At 39.8% G+C, this 22,620-nt stretch overlaps 1 protein-coding gene across 1 annotated transcript in view; it reads left to right on the top strand.

Moving 5' to 3' along the window:
• Positions 1 to 22,620, top strand: part of LOC109484314 (outer dense fiber protein 2-like) — a 25,790-nt gene extending 3,170 nt beyond the window's left edge. Inside the window, exons 3-22 of the mRNA XM_019787570.1 lie at positions 1,595 to 1,789; positions 10,364 to 10,522; positions 10,893 to 11,080; positions 11,532 to 11,661; positions 12,063 to 12,194; positions 13,202 to 13,276; positions 14,196 to 14,267; positions 14,685 to 14,801; positions 15,167 to 15,238; positions 15,425 to 15,538; positions 15,853 to 15,962; positions 16,276 to 16,411; positions 16,851 to 16,961; positions 18,138 to 18,179; positions 19,157 to 19,261; positions 20,046 to 20,204; positions 20,681 to 20,781; positions 21,165 to 21,360; positions 21,786 to 21,878; positions 22,277 to 22,620. Of these exons, the coding sequence (XP_019643129.1) occupies positions 1,595 to 1,789; positions 10,364 to 10,522; positions 10,893 to 11,080; positions 11,532 to 11,661; positions 12,063 to 12,194; positions 13,202 to 13,276; positions 14,196 to 14,267; positions 14,685 to 14,801; positions 15,167 to 15,238; positions 15,425 to 15,538; positions 15,853 to 15,962; positions 16,276 to 16,411; positions 16,851 to 16,961; positions 18,138 to 18,179; positions 19,157 to 19,261; positions 20,046 to 20,204; positions 20,681 to 20,781; positions 21,165 to 21,360; positions 21,786 to 21,878; positions 22,277 to 22,453 (2,484 nt within the window). The 3' untranslated portion in view covers positions 22,454 to 22,620. The remainder of the gene's footprint in view (positions 1 to 1,594; positions 1,790 to 10,363; positions 10,523 to 10,892; positions 11,081 to 11,531; positions 11,662 to 12,062; positions 12,195 to 13,201; positions 13,277 to 14,195; positions 14,268 to 14,684; positions 14,802 to 15,166; positions 15,239 to 15,424; positions 15,539 to 15,852; positions 15,963 to 16,275; positions 16,412 to 16,850; positions 16,962 to 18,137; positions 18,180 to 19,156; positions 19,262 to 20,045; positions 20,205 to 20,680; positions 20,782 to 21,164; positions 21,361 to 21,785; positions 21,879 to 22,276) is intronic.

The following is a 22,620-nucleotide window of genomic DNA, read 5'->3' as shown; positions in this document are numbered from 1 at the left end:
GAGAAACCAGTTTTAAAAATCATTAAATATCATACCTGACTTTTAGTGTTGACTGTGTTGTAATTTATCATGTGAATATCATTAACATGCAGAAGCAATATATTTTCTCATTTCCTTATGAAAAATACTAACTTGAGAGATAACTTAAGCTTGTAAAAATTGGTTTTTAGGAGTACCTACTAGTAATTTCTCAGATTTAATAACACTTGTAAACAGTAATCTCCAAGCAGTTGCTGGCGTGCAATGATATCGATAATGTTTTCTGAACACCAAATTTTTCTGGCAAAGACTGTCAGAAAACACAGAATTTTCCACCCCAACATCTGCTTGGAGATTAGGGTTATGTCCTCAAAACAGCAAAGCCAAAGTTGGCCTGAAAATCGATGAGACACATCTACCGTACCATTCCCTCAGGCTAGAGCTGTGGAAACACGCATTAAGCTGGACCAGGTATAGAATTTAAAAGCTGTATTAAGTCTGTAATCCTGCCATGATTCCTACGCCTGCCCTGATGGCACAATGTGTCTTCTGTAATGGGGAGATAAGAGCTTCTTGGACTTTAAAACCTCAAAGGGAGACAAAGAAGATGAGCTGATGGCTAAGTATAAATCATTTTAATGGGAAATTATTCTTCTTGTTAATGTGACGTAAATGGTCCATAATACAGCCAGAGTGATAGGTCCCTAATATTCTTTCTACTTCTTTCAAGAAACATGTACTTAGTAACAGAGAGGAAGAATATTAGTATAATTTGCATTGCAATTTGTTTAGTATTGTGAGGTAAAATATATGCTGTGTCCTCTGATTACTCTGAGTCTGACAAAAACGTGTTTGAAGGATTATAAAGCATTGTACTACGTACATGTGTAGCTCAGAAGATGGCTCTGGGAAGACATGTTTTTTTTATTGATATCACTTATCAGTACTTAGTAAAAAACTAATATTACTGTATATGTGAAATATCTATTGTAAATATTAGGCTTTCATTCAGTAAGTTCAATGACTCTAAAACTTCTTAAGAAGATTGAAAGCAGAAATCTGTATGTTAAAGATTTTCACCTTGAAAGGCTGCGAAAGACGAGGATTACCCAAATCTCTCAGCTTGAATGTGAGGTGTTGTCAGGTTGATTGATTATCCTGGGTGTTTAATGTCTGCAGAGATATCATGATAGATGTTTGCCTGCTGATGATATTGATTGTGGAGTGAAGTTCAGACATGGTCGATGCTGACATCATACACGTGAAGGTCAACTCAGGCCTTGTATTGTATAAATGTTATAAATTTGCTTTAACCTGGGGCCAGCAGTAACTGTTGAGTGTTGTCATTTGTACTTACACTACAGCAGACATAGCTAGATATATACTAAGTTACAGGAATGGTTTATAAGTTAACTGTCACTGTCAGTCATTGTGTTTTAAGTACTATTAACTCATATATACACAGTCATATAATGTACTTAGAAGAGAATTTCAAGACAAGTGAAGTCAGTGTTTTCTAAAAAATTGATAAATCTTGCATTAAAAAATGCTTTACCAAAATGTCACAAACAGCCAGTTAATTTCTAAATTCTTTTTCCCTCCGTGTTGTTTCCAGGGTCGGATGAAGAGGACACGGTTTGCCCGCGGCAGCACCTTCGGAGGTCCGGGGAACGTTCGCCGGCCGCCGTCCTCACGAGTACGTAGCCCTCCCCCGCCCTCGTCGCTCGCGCGTAGCCAGAGCCCCCCGGTTAAAGAGCCGTGGGTCCCGGCCCCGGGGAAGTCCACCCGCGGAGGGAAGTATGCCTGGGAGGTACGACGTGTACTAAGGTTACGTGGTGGTGGCATGGCTGTCAGCAAAGCGCATAGCTGTTATAAGCCTGTAGCTGTCATCAGAAATTTTTTCAGCTCTTTTGCATCAGCCTGTAGTAGCTTATCAGAATTCTGAACCTTTTTTTTCACAGTTGTAGCCTCAGTAGGTGATCAGAATTTTTTTCATTTTTTTTACATGATAGAGGCTCTCAGTTAGCGAGTATACCCATCAGAGTACTAGTCATGCTCAGCTTTCTTGCAATTTGCATTATTCAGCTATAGCCAGTGTAGCTCAAGTTCTTTCAGCTTTTGATGTCGCTCAGTTAATTGCTTGTAGAGAGTAGTGCACAGTGGCCAAAAAAAGGACAAAGTTTAAATTTCTTGCAATTATTTGGGAAGAAAAACTAGAAAAAAACTACTAGTAAAAATTCCCAGTATTTCTAGCCATCTGTATCCTATATAATTATGTAGGTAAAAGCCAGACTCCAGGTTTGTTTGCAATTAATTATTGATGGGCAATATATTGATTGCAATTTGTTCGTTGTGCAAATCACCCAATTACCAACTTACCACATACTTTTTGCCCACCACTCACTATATGCTGGCTGTGACGTCATAAGGCGATTGCTTGCATAGTTACATTATGTAAACCTCCTGTGGTTTTCAGGGTCATGCAGACTTAAAGTAAGCTTTAATCTGCGTGTTCTGTTTGATATCAGCTGCAACACAACCCCTGGGTAGATCTAGTGTGCTTTGAACTGGGACTTACAGTTACATTCTGATTATCAAACCATCTCTTCACAGCTCCTAATATATCGCTCTCTCTCTGCTTTTATGTGCTAATTTCAGTTATGATGCATGCACTGCGTTTCACATTAATTCTTTCATACCCATGCATACAGCAAACTGAACTTAACATTCAACAAAAGAGGAGGTCAGACCTCAACTAGCATTTGCCAGTCATCTATAAACCTTTGTGGGGGGAAAACACCCTAAAAGCATAAGCTTAAAAGCTTGGCCCTTTCTGTGCCCTTTGCTATAATGCACCATAAATTCATGTCATCTTACATGATATACAAGGTGAGGCCACACCAATTTAATTTGTTGGTTCTAGGATTTTTTCAGAAAAAAATATGAAGCGACAGGGCGAAGAAAAATAAAAATAAAAACAGGTCTAGGCATCCTATTATAGGCTTAAATGCTACAAAATGAGCCATGAAGTCAACACAAAAGGCTGGGTTAAAATTTAAACATTGAATTTTTAACGTTTAATCAAACCACTGCAATGATAGATGGGAAAACTGTTACAACTAGGAAGAAAAGGACTTTCCTCAACTGTTGGGGGGCAAAACATGAGCATTTTTCAGTTGATTCAGGACCAGAATCAATTTTTTTTTTTGCAAATCAGAAAAAAATGAAGAGGCGAATCCGAGAACCAACAAATTAAATTGGTGTGGCCTGACGTTACAAATTGTAAAAAAATGTACTTACCCTGCAGGCAAACTTACAGATTCAAAAGTTGACCCTGTGTTTAAAAGAGGCCCAGAAAGTTAAGCTTTAAAATGAATTGCTTTTTCTGTTCCCTACTTAATCCTTCAGTTATTTTGATCAGCCACCTTATGTATACCTGCAAGGAGAAATCCTGCCATGTATTTAATCACCATCATGATGGTAAGAAGATTGATAGCTACCTGGAAACCATGGCGTTTTTGTGCCCCTTTACTGCATGATTGTTTAGGCCTAAGGCTAAGACTTGTAAATTCAAATCATCAACTCTAACATCACTCAAGGGTTCAGCTTCAAGTTTTGGTTTTAAGTCATATTTTAACAATCCAAAGGTAATGTCATACTGTAATAACAGCCCTTACACTGTACTTGTAAATCTAGCTCATTTTATTACCTTTCATCTGATCAAGTTATGAATTCTCCACCCGCAATGAAAATTCTTTGGCTGAGACACGAGATTGAAACAGACACCCACAAACTGTAACAGTGTAAGACCTGTCTGAGGCCCAGCCTTCACACACTGAAATTCTCTATCATATTCCTGAGGTCAAGTTCAGGACAGGCTGTCTCCATGGATAATGGGCCTATTCTGATTTATGTGCACTGATGTGTATGCATATTATTAAGATTGATTTCATTCTATATCAAATTGGGCTAACCTACATGTACTAATATCTTTATAGACTCACGTTTAATAAGACGTGTGTAAAATATCACCCATGGCACCAAGATAACAGTTATAGTCGACTTATACTGAAGCAACTGGATATAATTTCAAAATCTATCCAGTTCCTTCAGTAATTGTTATTTTATTACCTCATGTCTATAAACCTTCATAAAAGTTTGAGCCATGATGACTGCAATCAGACTCTGAAATTGAATTATTCAGAGATCTAGACTCAGTGTCTACTAGTACTAGTAGATCTCTGAATTCGTTTCAATTTTCAACTTTCAGCTAGATATAACTTATAAGCCCCCTCTGTGCCCCAGCATGCATCCAAGTCATCAGCTGTATCTCTGCAGGTCAAGTTCAAGTCTGGGGTTTAGGCCTGTGTTGTAATTTGTACGGCCTAATGCTGGCCATGGGGCACGCAGCCGGGGTATTTGTAATGGCAGCATTGATAACACTACAACTGTAACAGTATTCACTGATAGACCTGGTAGTATTATCTGAGTGAAAAATCTATTTTTGCTAAATTCCTTGAGTTCGACATTCCCTTGGTAATGAAAAAATGTTCCGTGTTTAATTTTCAATCATACATTTTATTTTGAAACCATAATTTTCCTTCATGAAAAACTCCAACTATCATACATGTCATGTAGTTTTATGCAGAATTTTCGTACCAAATCTCATGAGACCAAATGTCATTGCAAATTGGAAATAGTTCAAAATTGTTCATTGGAAATGAAAATTGTACCAAAACCTTTAAATATATTGCAGCTTCAACTTTTTTATAGCATCCCCAAGCGCCACTTTCAGAATCAGATTGACTCCAGGCAGAATCAGAAAGCTAGAAAGGTTAACCAAGCCTGACATTGAAGTGTGCCGTGGTGTATAACATACCAGATGTATTACCTGTAGGTGAGATCTTAAACCTACCCCGCTCCCTCAGGTAAATTGAGAAGATTGTGGCTGTTGTGGCTGAGGGTGATGATAAGGACAGGGTGATTCTTCACTCTAGGGTGTAGGGCTTTACAGTAAAGGCATGATGACATCAGGATGGGCTCCATTAGTACAAAATGTACTTGTACCAGTCCTGCATTCATGTACATCTTTGTATTGTGATGATTTATGCAGGTACATGTTAACTTGAAGATCAACTTGCTGTGCTGGACCTGGCACCTAATGTTTAAATCCAGGACACAACACTTATAAAAAAAAATGTATAATTTAATATAATAATAGTAAGTAGAGTCGTATGCGGCCCCAAAGCATATTGAATTCTTCATAATATTCCATTATGTAATTACATGCCAGTATTGATTTATAGCAGAATACAATCATTATAATTAGTAATACAATTTATTAAGAATTACTAAACCTTGCTGCAGTATTATGCTAGTCTGGAAAAAAAACAGTAATTTAAGCTCTGAGTGTCAATTTGCACCCTCATTGTAGACTCTGAGTCCATTTCTTCGTTGCCAACTTGGAAATAATGTGAGGAGCTGCAATTTGAATGTAAATGAAATTGAGCATGAGACAATTCCAATAAATTACATGCTCAGTTCGATATCATTGTAACAGAATGAAACCTCGCCATCTTTTGGGACCGCGCCATGTTGAGCCGTTTACGAGTGATGATGTGACAAGATAGCGCGTTTATCTCGAACCATTAATCTTCAGAACGAGAGTAAAATGCCAGGGGGGCTTTCAAAGATATGGATCGCGCGGCGAGGGGCGTTCCTGGGAGAATTAAACCGCCCAGCCGCATCGCCACTGAGGCAGACAGAATGGGATGTGGTGACATCTCATCTCACAGTCGGCTGATTCTCAGAGTGGAAATTTTCAAGGAATTTGTTCGGGAGGAATCGGCCCATCATTTAGGCTGGAAATTTATTTTTGGTACTCAGACTTTTTTACAGCCTTGAATAACTCTTATACTAGTTATATAGCTTGCCACTCCGATCAGATTGCAAGTTGCTAAACTTTTTTTTGCAATTACAACAAATTTCCCAAGGGAGCAGCTTTGGGGCTAGTAGGTAGGGATTTGAACTCAAAACATCAGTCAACACACCTACCTAACCACAAGAACACTGCACAATTTACCTTCCAGTACCCCTGGTTATCTCTGCGAAGGATAAACTTTTTTTTCATTACAACAAAAATTTCCCATTAGGGCACATCCTTGGGGCCAGTTCTAGGGATTTGAACTCAGAACGTTTATTCAGCAAAACCCTAAGCTAACTCTATTACTTGTTTTAGCTTGCCAGATTGCAAGTTGTTCAACTTTTTTTCATTACAACAAAAATTTCCCAAGGGCACATCCTTGGGGCCAGTACGTAGGGATTTGAACTCAAAACATCATAGTCAACACACATACATTTGTACCTAACCACAAGAACATTGCACAATGTACCTTCCAGTACCCCTGGTTATCCCCGCGAAGGCTATTTAAACTTTTTTTTCATTACAACAAAAATTTCCCAAGGGCACAATACAATCTTGGGGCCAGTGCTAGGGGATTTGAACTCAAAACATCATAGTCAACACACCTACCTAACCACAAGAACACTGCACAATTTACCTTCCAGTACCCCTGGTTATCCTAGTGAAGGCTAAACTTTTTTTTCATTTCAACAAAAATTTCCCAAGGGCACATCCTTGGGGCCAGTTCTAGGGATTTGAACTCAGAACCTTTAGAGTGAACAAACCTAACTTCAAGACTACTGTGTACATGTACATTCCAGTACCCCTGGCTAACCCCGCGAAGGCGTAAAAAGTTCAGGACTAAGAAAAAACAGCGAGAGAGTCTGGACGATCTGTGGTTGTCCTGGATGAAGAGAAAGGGGTACGGGCTGGAGGTGAGAGGAGCTGGGTAACTTCAGGTGGCAGCAAACCTGCACTGCTGGTGGCTTAGATCTTTGGGGTTTATAAGGACGAAATCTTGGTGGTTGGATGGACATCACATCTCAAAGAATAAAGCAAGAAGTAATGCATGTGGAAAGACTGCATGTGTTTGTGTACTGATTCATTACACTTCTGCTATATCTTGCAATTGCTACAACACAATTAAATGTAGTTACTAGTTACCAGTAATTAGTTAGTACAGACATCTACTAGTGCTGTTCACAGCGAGACAATAAAGCTTGCATGTACTAGTACCCAGGCTGTTAATTAAAAAAAAGTTATTCAAACTACAAACTTTAATTTAACTCTCAAACTACATGTAGATGGGAAAAAAGTTGACCAGCTAATTTATATTGCTGCCTGCACTTCTAACACGGCTGTTTCACAATTGAGTGTACCAAAAGGCTGTCACTTGGAGTGAAAAATCAACTTTCATATACTTCAAAATGTATGTTGGCAATTCAAAGGTACATACTTTGGGCTTCATATCCTAAAATATCTCTGCACAACACATCTCGGTCACTGTGATACAGGTCTTTTACATAATGGGTCATTAAGGGGGTACGGACGGGACAACTGCAAGACTGTATGTAAAGTTACATAGAATATACCCAAATAAAGAACAAAAGATAAACACTATTCCACATTATGTTCCATTACTAGTATCCACAACACCAAAAAACTGACTTTGATTTGCAGTAACACCTTGCTGTGTCATTTTCTGGTCATTTATTATATTGCGAGGAAAACAACTTGCTGCCATTTCATGTTCAAGGAAAGGTCAAATACCAAATTTTCAAGTTCAGGCAATTTGGAAGCTTAACTCTGTTATTATTTCATTCTGTATATATTTCTACAAAAGGTTCTAGCTTATATATCTTGGAAACACATCAATGGACTTTTCAATGATCATTTTTATGATTGTATGTGGGGGTACGGACGGGACACAATGGGTCAAAAGACTGATACTGCAGGGACTTGTCCAAACCTTTTGAAACACATTTATTCACTAATACCAGTGAAATGAAGTATCTACAAACACTGTAATAGTGTCTAGACTAAGGAAAAGGGAGCTGGACATTCTAATTAGAATTTTCTGTATATTATAGTATGAACAGAAACTTTTTCTGGCTTATATAATTTAGGGCTTTCCTTAAAAAAATCAGCTGATGGTACTAGTAGGTATTAAGGATCCTAATTACTAATATTGCTAAAAAGGCTTTGGGAACATTAGTAACAGCATTAATAACATAATATAACATATCAGAACCTGTACATTTATATATTTGAGTGTGCTCAAAGAAAAGAATGGGGGGGGGCGCTGCAGGATTTGTAGTCTAAATTCAGAGTTATTGGCCAACCCTCCTCCCTTGAAGGAATCTTAATTTCTAGCACAGCTACAAAATGTACATGAACTGGTATGTTTTCTTTTACACCTTGGCTTGTTAATACATTTTTCAGAGAACCAGAACAGTTCTCTAAAGTTGGTTCACATGCACGTGAGTCCGGAGTAGACAATGTCCACAAGAGCTTCCTCCGGGTGAAAGCAAATGTTGATGAATTCATGAAAAACTACTAATTTTAGTAAGGAGGACAAATGTTTCTATCTTTTAAGGTTTTACTATGTGTATTTCAAGCAATTGGAATGCCATTTTCCACAGTACTTGGCTAAAAACTAAAAGTGGGGGTACGGACGGGACAGGTGGGGGGTACGGACGGGACAGGGGTACGGACGGGACATTTGGGGGTTTGTTGTGCTATATCAGGCAAAGTCTTTATCACAGAAATGGTTTCTATGGTGGTTTGGTATATGCCAATAGAGACTTATAAGCCATCACAATTAGAAGCTTATAGTATTTACTTAATGTAGAAATCAAGAGGGGGTACGGACGGGACAAAATTTTTCGGAAAATGGCAGCCTGTACTTCAATCCTTAGCTGTGAGTCAGATGAAAGTAGGAATGATCTCATTCAATTTTTTTTCTTTTACATACATCATATTAAACCTTTACATGTCAAACTAGCACTTATAACAGCATAATTAAACAATGCTAAAGACCTTGCAATCTTTAAGTAAATATTTCACTAAAATTGGTAACATGGGGGTAAAAGTGAAAAATAACCTTCCCGGCAAAAAAAAGGTGGTGTATCTTCAAAAATTGGTAACAAATCTCTAGTAAACATATGCCTGCTTGTACAAAATAAGAAATCTTAAGCTAGCAACCATATTTGTGATGTCTGCAGCAATGGTTAGAAATTATGTGAAAAAACTGAATGACGGCTGGTAACACTGAAAATGGGGCATTTTTAAGTAAGATATTTGTCGATAGTTTCGCCAAATGTTGACCGATTTCCCTACTTTTTTTATTGTAATGTTCCTTGTCACACCAGCTTTTGGGAAATATAAGTCTGAAACATCAATATATCATGTAGACTTTGCTATCAACTGGTAACATGTGGAAAAGTAAATGGGTACACTCAATTGTGAAACAGCCGAACAGTTTTTACTTATCTGAAGCATCTTTTCTCATCTTCACCTGAGTCCTACACTAACTTACTTGCATATACGTGTCTGTAGATCTCAGTTCTTGCTTTATTCATCTGACAGTAACAGACTATTAACTCAAACAAATTGCTAATTTAAAAATGTTTTCTTGAATGGCCATACTTGATTATCATACTATTTGGTGCGACTAGTAGGCATTTAAAGTGCCCACTGTCAGCAGTAGTTCATAGGAGAATGTGATTTAAAAGCCCTAAAAGGTTTGTAATTGGTCCTTAAATTCCACTGAAGGAAATTCCAAATAGTTGGTTCCATTAGACTAGAGCTGTGCAGTTCTGTATAACCCAATACCCTAATTGGCAGGGATGGCTCCACATTATACCCAGTCCTGCTGTGATAATGGTGTTGCACTGTTTTGGATGGTAGCCAATATGCAGTTGCATTATGATATACTACTACAGTAACTGCTTTTAGGCCCGATGAGGGTTTTAGTCACACTTCGTCTAATGATGCTGGGATAGCTGTGCATGTAGATTGATACTTGCGACAAACACTTTGTTGTACGTATGCATGCGTGTAGTATCTAGCTAGCTTGAGGCTGTGCTATATATCCAGACAGGAGTCTTGGATGTCAGGCCTTTGATTTATTGCTAATATTAAGGTGAAGTCTGCAGGATGTTGCCAAGATAATTATCTTTAATCAAAAGTAATTAATCATATTCCTCATAATTTTATTAATCATATTTCTTTGGTCTTAGAGAAAGCTTAGGAGAATCATTTTATTTTTATCTGTGTGTGGAAAACCGTTAGTCGTGCATCCTACTAGGTGTATACATTTTGTATTTGAGTACAAAATGTATTTGCTGTAACATCATACCCTCAGGTAATACAGTTTCTAAATGATTGAAGTTGAACTTTGAAAGCTCAGGATATCTTTGTATGTTTCAAATCTCTTACAGTACGTGGCTCATCTGTAAATTTTCCTGATGTTTGTTGCAGGGAGACTCCGCTCGACTGGAGATTAACCCAGCGGACAGGTCTGCCCTGAGGAGATCTGACCTGGAGGCTGACGCCGACGACGTGAGGAACGCCGACGCTCGGCAGTACGAGAAACGGATCGACAGTCTCATGACGGAGATGGGCACACTCAGGAACGAGGTACTAAGAAGAAAACCTCCTAATTCATGTACGAGAAATAATTTAATAGACATAGCATTTTGGTGGTGTGTGAATCATGAAATGTCCATGGGGGATTTCCCTGTATTTCCCCTGGTAGTTTTCACAGTGGCTAGTCTTACTGAGAAATCATAAAAACACACCTTAAATTCATAATTTACCACAGTTTGTATTGTGTCTTGTAATTTTTCTGTGCTACTTATAATTGTTTCTCAACTGTAAAATGATGCCACTGCTTTGAGTAGCTCCAATACTCATAGCTGAAACAGAAGTGATGAAAGGTACATGCAAGTTACTTCTTTCCTTAATTTTCTTAATCCATTGAATACTAAATTGATTTATTTTTCCTCAGGCTGATCTGGCTCGGAAAGAAAGAGAGCTGGACAGGACAAAGGACAAGCTTGACGTATCCCAGCATGCCCTGCTGCGACAGGAGCACGAGCTGAGGGAGGCGAAGACGGACCTGACCGTCACGGAGCGGGAAAACGAGCGCCTGCGCCGCAGCGTGGAGAGACTCAAGGACTCAGTCGCTCTCACCAGGTAGATCTGACAAGCAGACTTCTGATTTACGACTCTGAATTATATATGATTAAACTTAATAGTCCCAGATTCCAGTTTCATGTTTTAGTTTTATTATTATTTGTGAGTAAATCTAAATGTTTGCCACACCAATGTATTGGACATTCTTAAGGAAAAATAAGTAAGAGTGCATCACGAAAACCAACTCAAGTCCGGAACAAAAACTTGAATCTGATGTCCAAGGTGGACAGTCCACATATTACTAATCCACTGAATATACCTGACAGTGTATAAAACTTAGAATGTACACATTTTCTTTCCCATACTTTCATATTGTAAACAATTGATGTTCCAGTCTTGGTTTTTTCTTAGTCTAAGCAACAAATTAGATTACTGAGACGTGACTGTGTATCAACTTTGTATCATGTTGCGTGGGTTTATAAATAACGCCCTTCTGTTACGTTCCTGACAGTTCAGAGAAGTCTCGTATGAGTGCAGAGAAGGACCTGCTGCTGAGGAAACTCACACAGGCAGAGATGGACGGGTCAGCAGCCTCACAGCAGCTGGAGGAACTACGCTCTACCATCCGCAGACTACGTGATGTGAGATACACCTCTTATGTCGATAGAGGATTCTACTCTTCAAATGCCAAAATGATGTATAGTTTGAAATATCTTTAAGATAACTTTCCTCAACTTTTTAAATAATTTGTTAACTGTTTGTAGAATTTTTTGCTCTGCCATTAACTATATTAATATTTTGTAAAATTAGCCCTTAGTCAAGGTACATGCCCTAGTGAGTTTGCAAATTCGGCTTGATATTCAGTAGTTTTCAATATAGCACCCACAGCTATGAACTATACAAAGTTTACCTTACCTGTAGGATTGTACTCAAGCTTCCTGATACTAGGACAAATTCTAGGCCTTTAGAGAGCACCAAAAACAGTGCACTGTAGCTGTTTGACCAGTGTAAAAGAAAAAAAAAACATCAATCTGTTCTGCAGGACAAAAGGATGTCGGCTGAGGACTCCATCACGCTGGCCAGACAGAAGGACCTCCTGATGCAGCGTCTGGACGAGTTTGAGTCCACAAACAGAACCCTGAGGACTCTGCTGCAGGACCAGTACAGGAAGGAGGTAATCAGACACACTCAGGCCTGGTTCATCTGTTTCCTTTTTGAATGTAGACAGCGTCTCTCCTTGGTTGATTTTCTTCTCTTGTTACTGTTCACTCTAACTTCCTGGTACAAGGGATTTTATTAGAAAATTGAAAATTGTACAGTCATGTATTATGTGTCTGCACTAGGAAGTACATCTTGTGTTCGTTATGCTAGTCTAAGATGATTTGTCTGTTTGGCAGATATTATACGAGACAAACTTTAAGTTTTTTAAGTGAACTGAATCCTACCATGCATTCTGAAGACTTTCTCCTTGTAACACAACTCCAGATAAGCTGTGAAACACACTGTCTAACCCCTGAAACTCTCTGTCTCACGTTTCCTGGTGCAGCCATACGTACCCTGGTGTGTGATATGCCAGGGTCCGTGCATCCTGCATGCGCAGGAGGGAAGTGGGGTATGTGGAACACTAGACTCTGTTGTCTGTTATAAGGTGGCACAGGGTCCATATACAGGTTAACAATTTGAAAGTTCTTTGCACACAACCAGAGTCTTTGAAGTTAGCTGATAACTGCCTGCCACCTTCCTCGTGCAGGGCAACATTAAATTTGGGCTGTCAAAATGCAGGAAATGCTTTTTCAGTTGGTCATGAATCATGAATTTCAAAATTTTGTGACAAAATCCTGGCAAGGACCCTGCCAAGCTATCTACTTGTAGGTACTGTATGAACTCTCTGATTGTGTGCAAAGAAAGTTGTTAACCAGATGGTAAATGACTGTGTATGTGTGTGATTCTTATGTGACTGTATGCATGCACATGCATGTCTGTGCGACTCATAATGTATGGACCCTTCTAACCATAATGCTGTAGCTGTAGTGATGTGGAAAGATGTCAGGCTTCTGGTGGGCAGTTTGTTTATAGCAAGGCCATTTCAGCTTACAATTTCTACTTGCAATATAGAAAAAGAACAGAGTGGGAGTGAGAGTGTAACCCGTGCATGTTGTTTCCCCCTTCTGTGCCCTACAGGCAGACGCATCTCGTGTTATAGAGCAGAAAGATGTGCTGATGAGAAGACTAACTGATGTGGAGGCTGACAACGTGGTCAGTATAACAGTCAGTTATCTGTACAGTATAATACTTCAAGTCACTGCTGGTGCAGCAATCTGAGTTTCAGATCAAGACAGTTTTGTTGTGTACAATAAATTGTACTGCACACTCAAACCACCACTAGGACATTGTGACCACTATTTCAGCACGTTTGATGGTCCCTTTGATTATTTTTTCAATTAACCCAAGCATTAAAAGTCCAGACTATCTCTATAGACAGGACTCAAGTCACTGCTGAGTGTCAGATCAAGACAGTTTTGTTGTCTACAATAAATTGTACTGCACATTTGAACCACCACTAGGCAATTGTGGCTGCCATTTCAGCACATTTGATGGTCCCTTTGATTATTTTTTCATTAACCCAAGCATTAAGTGTCTATAGTGATAGATAGGATGCTTAATGCTTGGGTTAATGAAAAAAAATAATCTAAGGCACCATCAGATGTGCTGAAATAGTGGTCACAATGTCTACTGTAGACTACTTTAGAGGTGTACAGGTACTTTATCTTTGTAATTTTGAACTGTTACAGTGCTTCAACTGCTTTTGCTTGGTGTAATGTAAAACATGGTGACTATAACTTTCACAACTGACCATATAAAAAGATGATGTGCATTCTGCAATGCACTCACCCTGTTTGCTAACTGTTAACATTCAATATTAGGAAACGTTTGTGAAGACTACTCATCCAGGGTACGTAGTAACTGTAAGAAAACATGCAAGTTGCACTGATGAAGGGTGCTTATTATACGTTTGCTTATTATAATTCTATCCAGTTTGAAAAGACAAAATTACTATCTTACTGTTAGGAAGTGTTATGTACTTTGTGTATAATATATGGTCAGTACTACAGTTAGTGCATGTGCTGGTTGTTGGGCGCTCTGTCAGCTTGCTTGTGTTTCTGCCTGCATGCAGCGCCTGCGGGACGACCTTCTGATGAAGGAACGAAAGCTTGAAGAGTCGCTGGTGATGCTAGAGGCAGAGCGGGTCAGTCCTAACTTACAGTTGTCTCCTTTTTTTGTTCACTGTTTTGTGATCAAAACTTCTAAAGCTCTAATGTGCCTGTCCTTGGTGCTGAAAAGGTATTAGCTGTAATCATATGGGACACGCTACCAGGTTTTACACTAAAATGGAACTAGGCAATAGATTAAAGGCCTGTGAACTCACTGACAGCACACATTCTATACTTGTCCACATGTTTGCAAAATGTCTGAAACTCTGAAAGATTCATACCTGTCCTTGGTGCTGAAAATGTGTTAACTGTGAACACAGTGGTTAAGCTTCCAAGTTTTACAGTTTGAGTCAATCCTTTAGTTCCAAGATTGCTTTATGTGGTAATAGTTGAAATTATGTTTTTTCTGTTCTGCTGGGTTAAACACTACTTATTTGTTTTTTAATCTCCAGGGTAATGCTCGTCAGATGGGGAATGTCCAGACATCGCTGGAGACGACGAGAGCCCATCTACAGAAGGAGCTGAGGAGTAAGGAGGCTGATAACAACAGGATGGCCGTGCAGATCAGGGTGAGGAACAATTGAGTTGAGATAAACCTGTGCCAGTTTGCTTCCTTAGTCTTGGGCATTTCTGAGCCAAAAATTAGCCACTATACCTGAAGATGTAAACAGGACAGGGAGGAAAACTTGAATTGAGCTACAATCACTCCCTGATACTGTGTATTCTAAGGTCCTGTTTACCTGTGTATGATCCTGGCTTCATGTTAAATTTGCAGTTCAGAACTTTTTTCCTAAATAGATCCCCCTCCCCCCACAAAAAAATGACTCGCTGTTGTTCAAGTTTGTTCAGAAAAGAAAACTTGTGATGATCTATCTGTCTACTCTGTTTGCATGTATTGATTTACTCATTGTGTCATTTTTGTGTTTTCCTCCAGGGTTTAGAAAAACAATTGCAGCAGGAAAGAATAGAGAGAGAGCATACACAAGAGCTACTTATGGGAGCAAAGGTTTGTATACTTTAGCCTAATGTCTCTGAGTCATTAATGCTCCATTTAGCACTATTGATGCTTGTTGTGTTACAGTTATTTCCTAATGGCTTAATCTGTTACACAAAATATGAATGAAGTTTACACCTTGCATGAATATTGCATGATTTAGTTCTTTAGTTCTTAAGTTTTCCTTTTTTTTCTCAGGACAAGGCAGACCGTGACAAAGATGCGCTGAAGAAAGCCACCCGTGTGCAAAAGCAGAGAGCAGAGCAGAGTGAGAACACTGTGGAGAGGATGAATGCCACAATCATGGAGAAGGTAGCTTCGGTGTTACTGACCTGTAAATGTGTTTATAGAGCTGCCATCAAGAGCTGTCTTCTCTCCAATGGGTCCTATTGATGTCTATGAATGGATTGAGTTTGCAGTGTCTACCTTTGATCGATTTGTTATTCTGAACACGGACAAGTACATGTTAAGTATGCTTATGTCCTCTCAAGTGAAGGCTGCCCGTACTTTATCCCCTTTGGCCAAAAATAGCTTACTACCATGTTGTATGTTGCCTCATCTAAATAGATATTGATTTGTCTCTCTTCAATACTATAATTGATTTCCTGTTTTTTGTGTCCCGTCAGGAAGCCCAGATTGCTGACCTCCACGCCTCCATCGGTGAGTTAAAGGCTCAGAACAACCGACTCACTCAGCAGAAGTCACAGGTCGAGTCAGAGAACGCAGTGCTTCATGGGTAGGTCAAGGGTTACTTCAGTCTATACCTTTACATTATCAATAGCCAAAAAAGCTTACTACAATGGCTGGAAATGGACACACTTCAGATATAATGTTATTCTACAATCAAGGAAATTTTTTTTGAAATTTGTGTTTTACTTAGTACTTAGTTGTCTGTTCTCTCCTGAATTTTTTTCTGTAGCAGTTACAATGTATCATGAAAGTCTTGTAACTGATCTTGGAGATTTACACAGTCTCTTGTAAAGTCTCCCCAATGTTGTTAGACTAATATCATGTCAAATTATTGAAGACATTTTGTTGTTTTTTTTTAGACGTAACAAGGATCTGGATCGCCAGTTACGAGACACGGAGGACAGACTCCGAGCAAACACCGACACTCTCACAGAGCGGGTACAGAGACAGGCCAACGAAGTAGCTTCTCTCAAGATCGACAATGAAAGACTGCAGGTAACAAGACCGTGTATCAAACTATTCAAAGGACCTGAGTGTCTTTAATGCTAATATTTTCATGTTCTATTCTATTCTTTATTCTATACTTCTCTCTCTATATATATATAATAGCATTATCGAATAGCAAATTAAATGTTCTTTACTTACATAACCACATGTTTAACAAAAGCCAACCTTTTTATAAATTAAAGATTGCCTATTTATGTATGACTGATATATGAAGATGACAGATCATTGAAACATGGGATCTTGGCAAATGTATATACAAGTGGTCGTGAATAGAGAACTTTGCTATTCAATCACACTTGAACCTGATAAAATTATTTACAGTTTAACATTATTTTTGAAATCCAAGAAACAACAAATCAAATTGATGTGACCTCACAGTACATTTTAGAAATTTGAATTTCTTCTTCTTTTTTTTTTGCTTTCAAAGAACCAAGTGTCTACAATGGAAGATAAGTTGATCACCTCCCAGACAGATGTGACCCAGCTGAAGTCCAGCGTGAGGCAGTACGAAAACCTGGTCACTGAGTACAAACAACAGGTAGGGAACACACTGGTGTTACACACATCTACTACAGGACATTTTACTTAGCCTGCTGGCTATTTATAAGGATTAGGAATAAGACAAGATCAACACCTGCATAATCAATTCATGCTGGTGTAGGCATTAAGTTAGCAAGCATGTATCTGGAAAACATTAATGAAGTAATGAACTGTTATAGAAATGATATAAATTATACATGTCATGTATGTATTAATGGCCAAGATAATTCTCATAATAGGGAACTGAACTTGAAAAATGTTAAATGTATAGAAAAATGTTATTATAATAATTCCATTCTCTAGTTTGCTTAGTTGGTATCTTTTCATAACAATTTTTGTTTTATGTTTTATTTATGTTTTACCTTTTAAATTCATCTGCTTGTCCGATGGCAACCTGTTCATAAATTTTATGCTGACCATGCTATGTGTGCTTCTCAAATTAGCATTGTCTGCAAACATTCCTTGATTTTTTCTCATCCTTGATTGTTTTTCCTCTCTTTGATTTCATACTAATTTCTCCTCTACCTGACACCACCAGCCTCGTGGATCCCACAGGAAGGTTTGTTGTAGGAAGAACAAACGTGGGGCATTGTGTCGTGGGTTCTGTTCACACTGTGTCCATTCTTGCTCATCCAAACCAGAAAAAAATCCATCTTGAAGACTAGTAGTTAAGTAAATAATGAAAAAATGCGGCTTTTAACTTAAGATGTACCTACGAAAAAAGAGCCAAAGATGCTTTGCATTCTTGACCTCGTTTTTAGCTATTTTCTTTGTAGGTACATCTTAAAAGGCACATTTTTTTTCATTATATTATTCACATACATGTGACTGGGCAAAAATATTACATTATCAAGCTGAAACCATGTACTAGTGTGTGCTTGGAGATTATTTCTGTTTTGAATGACCAAGATTTCTGTATTATGTGGTCGTTGTGAGTCTACAGAAGTCAGTGTGTTCAGATGGTACCCGCTTCTTAATCTTCTGAGTGTGCAGAACTAAGCATCGTGTAACTATGTCACCCTGTCCCTCCTTTTCACTCTACTTACACCCTCCTCAAACAACAGTTACTAGCCTTACTCCTGAATGATTGACACTCTCTGGCTAACGTGGTTTCGGTGTAACAAACACGGCCTGCCCTCCACACTTGTGTCTCTCCTTCTCTCGTTCCTCTCAGATGGTGAAAGTACACGGTCCGCACTGTTACGCTCTCCACGTGGTATGTACGACTTTCACCGCCAGCGTCTACAAGTACGCGACGCACCTCTCTCTCTCTCTCACTTCTCCACCTCTATATACCTCTATACCCGCTTGCCTGTATAAGGAAGTGTTTGTGTAGTGTGTAGTGTGGACACTAACCGGTGGTTTTGTTTTTATTTTTTTATTTAGGAGGAAAGGATCAGGGAAAGGCCTTAAAGTTTAACAAAAACGTTATCCTTCCTGGCAACCTGAGTTTGCAAATAAATACAGACAGAAATTTTTTAAGATGGTTTTAGTATTGAGAACTGAAAAAAGACCTCCATGATGTCCAAGCAATATGCTCCGATTGTGCTTAGAAAATACTGTAGCCCAGGATAGGAGTCCGTGATTTTAACCTTTATCAGCTAAATCCAGAAATCATTAAAAAGATTATGAGCTATTGTGTTGAGTTAATGGCCCTTCCCAGATCCATTCCTACATTTCTTACCAATGCCTGCTGCACCATTGCACCAGTAACCCTCCCCTAACAGCTCACACGTCTCACTCATACCTCAGGCACTCTCTGTAGTTGTCACATCGCCTCCTAGCAGCCTGTAGCATGAGTGCAGTTTGCTGAGCCCGCACATCTCTCCTGTAGAGCATGCATAAAAATACTGAGCATCTTGTGTAGTAAAGTGTAGCTACTAGACAAAGTACTATATGTGTATGACTCTTCAAAGACAAGTCAAAGCTGCAGGGTAAAACGGTGGCATGTGGAATATGGTAGGCTTGTATGCATGAAAACAATGTGCAGACTGCATAGCACAAAGGTAGTAAAATATATATTTCTGTATGTGGACTGCATGGCAACTAGGTGTGGCAAGTTTTCCTGCATCTGGTGCTGTCAATGTGTAATGACGTGTCTGTTTAAAAAATAAAACTTCAGATAAACAGAGAAAAATAACACCTCATGCATCAGGATGTTTAACATCTGTTATGTTGAACCCCTATCTCCAGATGAATGCGTCCCAGCGTGAGGCAGAAGCTGCCCATGTGAGACTGGAGAGAACTGAGCTGGAGAGGACCAGACTGCAGGAGGAGAGCAGCGAGGAACTGGAGAGGGTGGGTCCTACTGGAACATCTCAAAAACATGTTTTTCCTAGAACTATTTTAGATTGGAACTAGCTGCCACCACTAGTACAGAAGGGTCATCATCACTCTACTTTAAACAACGTAACGTTATATTCAGATGTACAAACTTAAGGTTAGGTGTGAAAGGTGCTTCGGTGTGATATGGCTAGCTATACTGGTACAGATACAGAAGCCGGTGTGTTACGCCAAATGTTCTTGGAAAGCTAGGTCATTTGAAAAGGTTGTGTTACACAACTTTCCTTACTCCACCCAGGTGTAAAATGGGTACCTGACTTTGGTTGGGGAGGTAAAAGGCAGTGGAAGGAGAGGGATGGGATCTGATCCTTCCAATACTGCACCCTATAGACACAGTGGACTAACAACCCACTGCCCATATGGCCTCAAAGAGGCTACTAGACTACCTTTACCCTAAAGTCTACCTTTTCCTACCCCAGGTGCGCACACGTCTCCAGCAGAAAAAAAGTTTTTAGGGGGCAAGAGAGAGAGATTGGCTCCGCCTTCCAATACCATGCATGGATTAACAACCCATGGCCTCTACAGCCTCAGAAAGGCTACTAGATTGCCCTTACCTTAAAGTTTGCCCTTTTCCCACCCCCGGGTGCACACGTGTCTCCAGCAGAAATAAGTTTATAGGAGGCAAGAGAGAGATCTAATACCATGCACTAACATGTACAGTGGATTAACAACCCATGGCCCCTACGGCCTCTAAAAGGCTACCGAAATACCTTATTAAAGTTACCATTTCCCACCCCAGGTGCGCACCCGTCTGCAGCAGAGACTAGCGGAGCTGGAGCCGCTTCCCGAGCTGCTGCGTGAGTCAGAGATTAAGATCCAGGACATGACGGACAGGATCAACGCGTACGAGAAACGAGCGCTCGACCACACCAAACTCATCACAGAACTCACTGTTAAGGTTGGACAGAGGCATACATTTTTAAAATCCTTCCATAGTTCTCACTGGGTTATTTGAACATGTGGGCCCCCTGTGATGTGATTTGGACCCCCTATGCTGTTTTTCAACCAGCATAGGCCCTGGGGTGTTTTTTGGGGGAGAATCTTCAGCGTCAAGGTTGGTTGGAGGCATATTGTATGTGATATTGTGTCACTGTCTGGGAGGGCAACTTCCAAAGGTGTTAATACACCTGTTTTGTCCTACCTTTCACTTGACAATGTATATTTCTTGTACCAGTGGCAAATCTAAATAAATAAAATACTGCCTCATTTGAGAAATTCAATGATGTGGATGTTTCTTAGCTTTAGCCTAGAGTCCAGGCCTGTTAGCTTTTGTTCGCTCTGTAAGATCTGCTATCCCACTTGCAGAAGCAAATTTTTTCATTTCCTATATATATGCAATGCCGTGTCTGAAACCTTGTCCTGTGTGTTTCCCAGGTTGAGGACCAGTCAGGGCAGCTGGAGAGTCACAGGAGTAAGTCTCACGCTGCTGAGGACGAGATCCGGGCACTGCAGACTAAACTGGACTCTCTACAGAGGTTTGGGACTGTCTTATACTGTAGCTAACAGCTGAACAAAAACTGCTATAACCAATGGAATTTCACAAAACTATGACTTTATAAGTTATAGTATTATAGTATTTTATAATTGCCAAGACAAGATCTTCATGATTTGCTTTAGGATAACTTGGTTTGTTTGTATATTACATGTATATAGTAGAGTCAATTCATTCCTCAAGCTAACCGACATCTTACACAAAATGCTGTCCCTCAGTAAGACACCTGGAGCTGCATAGTTCCCGTTTAGAACTTTTATTTAGCCTGTCACAGGATTTGTTTGTATATTACCGACACATGTATTTGCCACTGGATTTATTTGTATCATGAGTGATTGGTATTCAAAATGTATACTTTCCTCCCAGGAAACTTGAGGAGTCTGATGCGCAGAACCGCGACCTGGTGTCGGTCATCGCAAAGAGAGAAGACACGATCCATGACACGCAGGCGCGGTGTGACGAGCTAGCGCGGGAAAACGCCAGCCTCAGCAGACAGCTGGAGGCTTCCATACAGGACATGAGGAGGCAGACAGAGGAGGCCAGGGACAAGGCTAGTAACAAGGTAAGGCATGGCAAGCAACAACCAACAAGGTTTGAGGTACACTAAGGCCCGCTAAGACACAGATTTTCTTGACAGTGTCAGTACTGGCGATAGGGCAACTCCGGAGTTGTCTGCAGAAAATTTGACAACAGTGGGGACTAGACTGTCCCGCTGTCACGAAATCTGTGTTTCAAGTGGGCACAATTTTTTGCTAGAATGTTAGTTGGTTTGCTACCATATCTACTGGACAGATGTTGGTAGCACTCTAGATTTGATGTTATGGGCAGTGTCTTGTGTTGCTTGTAATTCTTGCAGTATTATATAATTATGCAGTCCTGACCACAGTTAGGGCATGTAAAGGTAGAGATATTGCAATGTTGTTGTTGCTCTTGTACAACTCTGATTGATCTATTGATTAATTGATATTGATCCTGTCCCCTCTCCAGGAGCGCTCGTCCCAGAACCGTATCCTGGACCTGGAGGCTCAGCTGAGCAGGGTCAGATCTGAGCTGGCATCTATCAAAAGACAACGGGAAGAGGTAAGAACTGCACAGGCCATTGATATTAAAAGTGTTGAGGTCGACATTAATGTAACTACCTCAGTGTACCAGACCGGGGCACTTACCTCAGAACAGTGATTGAAGTCTGAAAACTTCAGACATTTTTTATCCATCTTATATCAGATAATAACATCTATTTTACAAAGGGATATTGTGTTTTGTTGCCTTTTGGTGGCTTGATTTTAGAAGATATTTGTGTGTTCCATTGTGTTAGTCCTCTTTAAGTTTAACCTTCTACCTGTTGCATAACCCCACAACTAATACAAATTTTGTGCCAAACAGCTACCTTAGCATGCTAAAGGTTAAAAGTTCAAGTCTTTGTAAATTTAAAGTATTTGCATGACCTAAGGAACTGTTTATCCCCTCTCCACCCCCAGAACGAGCGTAAGCACCACAGTAAGCTGCAGGACCTGACAGACAGACTGGAGCAGGCCAACACCACCAACAGGAGCATGCAGAACTACGTCTCCTTCCTCAAGTCATCTTACGCAAACGTCTTCGGAGATTCCGTCCTCACCAGCTCACCTTACAGATCTCCCACTGCCATTTCTTGACGCACGCCTTGAAGTCTTAGTTCTATATATAGGGATGTCTTGTGTCTTCAGAGTAATGTTTCCCTTCTTTGTCTTATGCCAACGTCTTTGGAGACTCCGTCCTCACCAGCTCACCTTACAGATCTCCTACCGCCATCTCTTGACAGATGCCTTGAAGTCTTAGTTCT

This window comes from Branchiostoma belcheri, unplaced genomic scaffold (assembly GCF_001625305.1).
Source record: "Branchiostoma belcheri isolate BF01 breed outbred unplaced genomic scaffold, Haploidv18h27 scaffold7, whole genome shotgun sequence".
Taxonomy (NCBI): domain Eukaryota; kingdom Metazoa; phylum Chordata; class Leptocardii; order Amphioxiformes; family Branchiostomatidae; genus Branchiostoma; species Branchiostoma belcheri.
Note: the sequence above shows the minus strand (reverse complement) of the source record. Positions and strands in the feature narration are given on the sequence as shown.